Raw genomic sequence first — 9022 nt, 5'->3', positions numbered from 1 at the left:
CAATAGGGTAGGGCAGTGTGGCTAGAATGGGCAGCGAACATGAAGGACATATTGTGGTGAGTCACCGGTAAGCTACTAAAGGCACCAAGAAGATGAAAATGTGTCCCAGGAGTTGCCAGCTAGGGCCATTCAACCCACAGTAAGGAAAGAAAAACGTTTTAAGGCTCGAATAGGTCACACACCTAGAATCAAACCATATGAAGAGGCAATCCATCATTACGCCAAAATCCCTTTGTGTTCCAAACACATACTTGTGTCTGAATGATAAGGCTTGCAAACAGAAGTATGCTTAGCTCTTGAAGCTCTTGAACCATACAAAACAAGGTAATTCGTAAGATATGGGAAGTGAGGAAAACTGCTTTGACAATCATATGCTTTCAGTGATAAATCTAAATGCATCTTTTAAAGACAGATTACCTGTAATATAAAAGTTCAGACCTTACTCAAGCAACTTGTGGAGGCTGTAGCTTAAGAACAGGGTTTGGAAAAAACTATTTGGGGGTTTCTTTATAGAAGGGCATATGATGTCCTAGAAGATTTACTGTCTTTGCACGTTATACTGTATCTGTACTCACTGTCAGGAAAATATTGCCTCAGTTCTTAAGGTTAACTGAGTTATGTAATGAACTAGTTGTTAAGGTTAAGTAGTTCATTGCATAACTCATTTGTCTTGATTTCTCTGCTGTGATTTAAAGTCACATGGTATATGAATTTTTATCTGTGTCTCCTTGAGATAGTGATTAAAGTGTTGCATCTTTACACTAATCTCTTGGAAATACTTTTAATGTGGGAATCAGGCATGGAGGGCAAGTGAGGGGGCTGGGAGGCAAGCAAGAGTGCTGGTAAGGAGCGGATCAGGCAAGGAGGGCGAGTGAGGGGACAGAGAGTCAAGGAGCAGGGTGGCAGAAGGCAATCAGGCAGGGAGAAATGTATGGCAGGAGAGGAGGGCAAACTGGGGAATTTGAGGAATTAGACCATGACTCTGCCCCAAGATAAACAATTCTGCCAGGAGGAGGTTAAATGATGCACTTCTGAACAGAGTAACACAAGTCAAGGGAGAAAAAAACAAGATCCACTGTGCATCTTGTGATCAACTTTTTGAACATTAATGCAATTGCAGCCTAATGCAATTCAAATACTATTTCTTTTGCCAGTTTAATCAAGACCCTAGTTTATTCAGCCTCTGCTGTTCCCCAAATGAGTGGCTGCATTCAGTCTGCATTTTGCCTCTGTTCCCTTTCTAACAAATCACCATTCTTTTTGATCTGTTGCTTGTTCGTAGATATGCTTGGTATGGTATTGAAGGAGGGTTTAGTGAATACCATGAACTGCGAGAAAAACAAATAACAGGGCCCTAGATCAAATCAATTCTGAAGTGTCTCTAGAAACAAAAATGACAAAAACAAGGCTATCCTATTTTGGGCACATCATGAGAAAACAAGACTCACTGGAAAAGATAATAATACTATGAAAATTTGAAGGCAGCAGCAAAAAAGGAAGACCAACACCATAAAGAAAGTCACTGCCTTGAGTTTGCAAAACTTGAGCAGGGCTGTTAATGGGAGAACATTTTGAAAGTTACTCATTCACAGGGTTGCCATCAATTGGAGGTAATTTAATGGCACATAATAACAAAATGGTTTGTAGGCTGCATTACATAAATGTGTGAGAGCTACAAAATAGTTGGATGTGCCTTACCTTTAGTAAATCCATCTCTCAGTTTGCGGTGATCCCTAAATGTCTTAATTTGAGAACTACACTGTTCAAAGAAGAGCATCTATGTTTAGGTTTCATTTTAATACTAATCTTAGAACTGAAGAGCTAGAAGGGACCCTATGGATCATAAAATCCAACCTCTGTCAAGGAGGCACAGTGGGAGAATCAAACTCCCAACTTCTGCAGATACTTAAATCACTGAGCTATCCAGCAGAATGCAAGAGTGTCCAACTCAAAGCAAAGCAAAATAAAATTAAACAAAAGCCTGGGAAACTCATATTTCATTATTCAGACCACTTCCTAGTCTAAAAGCTCATCATCAGACTGAGGCTGTTGTGTTGATTGTTGAAGCCCCAGTTTCTCTTCAATCTGGAAAGTTATCAGATCTTTCCTGGTAATTATACCAATGACTTGGTTCTGCAAATCAACGACTGTCAGATGGCGAAGGCCTAGAGACCGAAAGATGTTGTACGTGAGTTGCAGTGAGAAATGAGCTTGAACGGTCATTGCCGATTTGTTTATATATGGTTCCTGAAAGAGAAAGTGAAGGAATGTAACTATAGCATGTCTATATTACCAAACAAAACTTAACAGTGACATAGGACCACATAATTGCCCACTTGTATTTAAATTAAATAAAACAATCATATGGTAAGGAAAATCAAGTTATTATTGGAATAACAGGACACAAAGGGTAGAGCAGTTAAGGGTAAATGTCGTTGTATATGCCAGGATTTTGTATGAAAATAAACAATTGTCATATAATACATCTATAAAACAGTGTCAAACTGGGCATAAAGGAGAATGTATATTCCCTTCAATGAGCTTGTTTTATTTCCACAACATGCTTTCTTCAGCAGTATATGCCTTAGTAACCAGACCTACAAACTAAGTCTGTGTTATATTTCAGTAAAAAATCACAACACAACGCATGCTACAATGCAAGATACAGAGATAAGGAAAAGCATATGGAATGACGAACAGGCATCCCTCAAGACAGACATCTGGAGGAAGCAATTCTTCAAAATACAAGCACTTCCTTTAGTTTGACCCTTGGCAACTAGGACTTGTTACATATTTGTGATATCGTGTAATATTATGTAATAAATTGGGTACGCTGTTGCCCCCAAATTTAAGACTTTCTAAGCTGAAGAATGCTCTAGCTAAGGCTAAATGTCATTTCAAACGTGATATTCTGAATTTCTGTATGGGGATTGTTTCCATGTATGAACAAAGTACATTCAACCATGGAAATTATCTCTGTGTAGGACAGTTAGGACCACAATCACCACTATCAAGTGTATTTTGTCCATTTGTATAAATTGTCAATTGCTAAGAAATAAAATGTCAAGACAAAAAACCCTTTCATTTTTGGAAACTGTTGTATTTATGATTCTTTGGCTAAGCTAGTATCATGGACTCTTGCAGAGACTGACCTTCATAATAATTCAGAAGCTTCATCCTGTGTAAAATATGCTGCCTGACTCCTAAAGGATTTGCTTCATTGAAAATATATTATGACACCTGGTTCCCAACTAATTTCAGCTAAATAATGATGTTCAAGACAATAAAATGTTGCACATTGGTGTATATTCTCATAGTCACTTCACAAGGGACTCAACAGAACTGAGTTGCCTTTGGCTACAGTTTTCTGGTGCACCAGTTAGGATAAGAATGTCAAAACATCTCAGAGAAAACAGACATGGGATTTTCATTGCTAGGTTGTTTGGAGTATAGTTAGAGATGAGCTAAAACCCCAGAGCATTGCCATACATTGTGTCGCTGCAAATCTGCAAGAATCAAGTACTGACGTTTAAATGATTTGTTCCATTATCATTTTATCTTTTTGCCAATCTGGAATGTGTTTTAATCACAAAACCCCTTGAAACGGTTGTCTTTGTTGTATTTTCTTGTTGGCTCATTGTATCAACATCTGTTATGTTTATATAATATGAATTAAAACTCAGGAATGCTGTTTGTACTCAGCTACTTTTGTTGAGAGAGTAGAGTCCCAGGATTGGCAGTGTTTATGTAAATCAGTGTAGCTGACAGAGCCATCATAAACAGAAGAGAAAATATAACAAACATATTGTTCATGGAGGAAGCGTTTGTTTTCAAAGTTGGCTTCACTCTTACCAGATTGATGAAGAGCTGCTGATAGAGAGGGTCTGTACTATAGCAATCCAACATAATGGCCATCCGTTGCTGATCAAGCAGTTTTTCAGCCCTGATCTGGAACAGATAATATCACCATTACTTTATGTGTTCCACTAAAACTCTATCTACCTAGCACAATGCAAATGAATTGAGTTTCAAGCAAGAAAATCTGTAAGAACAGAGTGCCATTTACATTTATTACACTGTGGTGAAAACTCCCTATGGAAAGCTAAATTATAGCCGTATTCATCTTCTCTCTAAATCTCCCATCTACTCTACTTGATTCCTAATGTTGGCTAAGAATGCATTGGGGTAGTCATCTAATTGTGTATATTTTTCAAAAGAGCAAGATTGGCTGATTAAAATAACTATTTGTTCAGTTTTATATACCAGAACAGTCCAATACATCAAGATTTGATTTTAACAGGGGCAAGTCAATTATTATACCCAGTGTTGATTCATAACAGATATAAATACGACAATAATATTCCACAACATGTTTGCTACAAGAAATACACAGTTAAAATCTAGAATGACCATTTAAATATTATAATACCCAATGCATATAAAAATCAGCATATTAGAATAAAGAAGAGCATAATGACAACATAAAATTCTTTTTTTTTTCAATCAAAAAAGCATAGCAGAGAATCCTGTTTCAGTCTTACCCTTGAAACCACACCTTTGGGGAAATGTGTTTGCTAGTTTAAAAAAACAAAAAGCAATATACTACGACATTGTGTGTGTTAGTGAGGGAAGCAGCATACTATTGTGATTCTTTCCTTTTTTTAAAAAAGGGGGGGCACAAGAATTGTGTACATATTCTATCTTCCTTTTTAAAAAGGGCCTATAAAACCAGCTGGAGAATTACACTGCAGATTGTGATGGTAGGGCATTGATCAGCTCCAAATATGTCACAGGTGAATGTTCCACAGACATATATACATTTATTTAATCAGTCTCCATCTATTTCATCAGAAAAGGAATTAGACTTTTATAGATATAGCTAGAAACATACTAAAGCACAACCACATTGGTCCACCAGCGCAATTATTACATCCAAACACAGTCCCAAATGCCTTCTTCCCATTATCTTTCCTGAAGAAAAGTCAGCATGCCAATCAGGACTTTTCCAGTGGTTGCCAATGGTAACTTTTTAACTACGATATTATGGGGGACAATTTTCAAGGGTTCACAGTTGGGAAAGAAAGGGATAAGGGTTTTCTCCCTGTGCAGCATGATTTCCCCACATACCAAATAGTCTCCCAATCCTGTAATTAATGTAATGAAAGGAAGAAACATAGTTCACATTACACAGTAAACAAAATGTGTAATTGTAGCAGCCAGTCAGACTGGTCGTGATGTAAAGAAAGCTTCTATACATGTATGTGCACAGTGTTATCTACTAGCCATCACAATAAGCACTGTGAAACCATACTGAAGTACCCATGATTAAAAACAATAAGCCAGAGATACAAACAAAAGAGAAATTATTACCTTTTCGTAAGAAAGAAGTGGACAAGATTTAGGTTCTTCCCCCGCCTCTGTTTCAAATATATTTTCATTTTCCAGTAGCACACAGAGATCAAACCTAATTTCATAGAAAACACATTCTGTGTCATTACTTAAAATGATCAGTCCACAAGTGCTGAGACTGGGATTTTAAAACAAAGAGTGAGTTTCCATTGACCTTCAGTGCAGTTGTCATAATCTGGACACACTGTGACAAAGCAAGATTCACTGGGGAAAACAATAATGCTGAAGTTGAGGGCAGGAGGAAAAGAGGAATGCCAAATGCGATATGGATTGGCTCCCTAAAGGAAGCCACAGCCTTGAGTTTACTAGAGGTGGGCAGAGCTGTTGAGGAAGGGGAGTTTTCAAAGTCACTTGTCCATAGGATTCCTTAAGTTGGAAGCAACTTCACAGCATGTAAGAGCATTACAAGAAGTCCTTCAGTGGTTCCTGAACTTGTATTGAAAGACTACATTTTCCTTCACCACTGACCATTGGCCATGATGACCCCAAATGCTGACAGTTGTACACAAACAATAGGCAGGGAATGAGCTGTGTGTCTATCGGGGAGAATTATATCAGAACCTTACAGAATGCCTTACCAGTAGAAACTCAGATTTCCCATTGAGAGCAGATGTAAGAACATTATTTGGCACTTTCTAGTTCTCTGAGAAATAGAAAAATGTAAACTAGCAATAGCAGGTGCAGTATCCTTTGAATGAGACAGCACTGAAGACTGGTAGTGTGCTCATAATATTGGAAATTGTTTGTTTGTTTGTTTGCTTGCTTGCTTGCTTGCTTGCTTGCTTGTTTGTTTGTTTGTTTTGACAAATATAAAGACAGAGGCAGCCAGTTGGCTACTGCAGGTAGCATGAACTAAGCTAGATAGATGTTTGGTTTGATCCAGCGGGATACTACTTATGTTTACAGCATGAATTTGTGGGAAAGCAGACACATCTTCAGTTTTCAACCTGATGGTATTCATACATGATGTAGTCAGTTCACAAAACAGGACTGATATCTTTGCTGGAAATTTATATTGTTTGAAGATACCATGACATGCAAGTCACAAGCTGCAGACGAGACAGACTTAAATTGCACTGGTGACTTGACTCAGATTCAGCTTATAGGTTTTGAGGGGGGGGCTCAGGACTTGAACTCGCAACTCAGACCTATTTGTCCAAATTACATTGTCGAGTCCCTAAGGGCCTGTCCCTGCTCTCTCCTGCCCCGCAACCACCCCCTGCTGCCACCTGCCTACCTGCTGTCACCATCACCATCTTCAAAGGCAGCAGGCCCAACTTACATTCTCAGAGCCAGGCCTCCTTTGCCTTCACCCACGCATGTGCTGACCAGGTGATAGGGAGCGGGCGGGGGGGCAAGAGACCAAAGTCATTGGTACCGAGTACTGAGTCCCAAGGTTTTTGGGGGGCAAACAACTCAAGACTCAAACATGGACTTGGGTCCCAAGACTTGTCAACATCTCTGGAAGTTATCCTTCAGAGTTTCCATTGGGTTAGGTTGTCTTGTTCTACCCATATTCCTGATGAGATAAACAGCTTGCACAAAGAAAGTAGTGCAAGTGGTATGATTTTTTTTCTCACTTGTGCAGGAAGGTACTTAGGACTCCTGTACAAGCCTAAACTGGATCTCCATAATGGGGACTTCTGCTTATATGCAAGCAATGCTTGCAAAAGTGGAAGAGGCTGTGTTAAGATACTGATTGTTCTCATCGACTCATATCAAAGCATATAGCTTCTGTTTGGCTGGACACAGAGGCACAAAGAAACATGACAAACTGCACATCAGACAAATCTGAGATGAGATTTAGTTTACATTTTAGGAAAGATAGTCAGTTGCAGCTAAATTAGGAGTATCACCCAATGGCTGGAGGAAGATATAGTCCTCAGTTCAGTGCAAGATTCTTGAAATACCATGATGGCCATTTTTATCAAACACTTGGTCTCAGAAAGAATAGCTAGTTTCCTTTTTTTAACAATAGCTGTACATTCATATATCAGACAAGAACTAAGCACACAGCAGTGTTTACAGATTTTCAGTTTGGGTGGAAGAAATGAAGGGATGGTATTGGCATGACAAGGCTAGCCCATTATCTGCATCTGAAGAAATGTTGTGTGCATACACTGTGTGTAAGCTCCCTTCCAATACTGAAACGAATGTGCATCAGCTACAAGCAAAGGCAACAAGTTCAGTTGCCATTTTCTACTCCAGCTCTATGGATCGCCGCTCTGCCTAGTTTAAATGTCTATAAAAACTGAAATGAGGTCATCTAATTTATTTATTTCCTTATTCACTGGCAGGGAAGAAATTGACCAGCTAAGATGGATTTTTGACTACAACCTTTATCACCCTAGAGGAGATATCCAATGATGAGGGGTGATTGGATCTGAAGCTCAATTCCATCTGGAGGACCACACACTTCTCCTTTTTGATGCAAAGGGTCCGCACATAAATAGTTTCTTTAAGCACAGCTTGAATAGCACAACATGCTATTCAAGCATATCTCAGAACCCAGAAAAGGGGTAATCGTAAAAGGAATGATCAGAATGGATTCCTTTATTTGGATTGGGAAATGTATGAGACTGACCACTCAAGATACATGTAAAAGGAGACCTATAAGATCTTCCCCAGTTGAGCGGCTGAGAATCCTGACCTTCTCAGCAGTCATCCCGCAAATGTGGAACAGCCTCCAGTCCAAAATTTGTCTGGCCCCTTCATTGGGAACATTCAAAAGATCACTAAAATCATGGCTATTCAGACTGGCCTTCTCAGACTTTAGACCACCTTCATACAGTGATACTCTTAATAATTATATGCTCAACTCGTTGCCATGCTCTTTTTGTTTTGTTTTGTTTGTTACTGTATTTTATTTATTGTTTTCACATTGTTTCAGTTGCTGTTGATTGTTTGTGCATTATTGTTTTATATTTTGTAATTGTAAACCACTCAGAGTGGCCTAGGTAGCCAGATGGGTGGTATAAAATCAATCAATCAATCAATCAAACAAACAAACAAACAGATTGATAAAGGATGCTCTAAAGACAAATTGTATTATTTACAAATTAGAATTATCAATTGATTCCCCTTTGCTTTCATCTTTAGACATTTCGGCACTTCCCAAGCACACACATGCATTCTCTGCATTCTATACTCTCCATTATCACCCCAATACTTGTAGGTATGCTCGCACAAAATCTGCCCAGCTTTCAGCATTTTCATGCCTCAGGGGGAAAGTCAAAACTGTACCTCTTGCCCCACTCTAAAATGCTAAAATCTGGGTCCAAAAAAATGGTGCCCTCTCTGGAAATGTCGTATAATGGCAAGGGTAGCTGGGGTGGGAAGTTTATGAACCAACAATTATGCTGTCAAGTGAATTGCATACATATGATTCTGCTCATTTGCTGCTCTAAAGAATTAATTCACTTCTTTTAGGGAACACCATAATGCCTAAAACTTAAAATGGCCTTAAAGGTAAAGGTTCCCCTTGACAATTTGTCCAGTCATGTCCGACTCTAGAGGGTGGTGCTCATCTCCATCTCCAACCCATAGAGCTAGCGTTATTGTCCAAAGACAATCTTCCATGGTCACGTGGCCAGTGCGACTAGACACGGAACGC

At 39.0% G+C, this 9022-nt stretch overlaps 1 protein-coding gene across 1 annotated transcript in view; it reads right to left on the bottom strand.

Annotated features, from left to right (window-relative positions):
- Window positions 1–496: 496 nt before the first annotated feature.
- The window catches only part of LOC110077654 (chloride channel protein C), an 82759-nt gene continuing 74233 nt past the window's right edge, over window positions 497–9022 (bottom strand). Inside the window, exons 14-16 of the mRNA XM_072998918.2 lie at window positions 5371–5464; window positions 3853–3948; window positions 497–2247 (exon numbers count right to left, since the gene is read on the bottom strand). Coding sequence (XP_072855019.2) covers window positions 2017–2247; window positions 3853–3948; window positions 5371–5464 — 421 coding nt within the window. The 3' untranslated portion in view covers window positions 497–2016. The remainder of the gene's footprint in view (window positions 2248–3852; window positions 3949–5370; window positions 5465–9022) is intronic.

The sequence above is a fragment of the Pogona vitticeps genome, chromosome 4 (assembly GCF_051106095.1).
Source record: "Pogona vitticeps strain Pit_001003342236 chromosome 4, PviZW2.1, whole genome shotgun sequence".
NCBI lineage: Eukaryota > Metazoa > Chordata > Lepidosauria > Squamata > Agamidae > Pogona > Pogona vitticeps.
The sequence above is the reverse complement of the archived record's forward strand: the minus strand, read 5'-3'. Positions and strand labels throughout refer to the sequence as shown.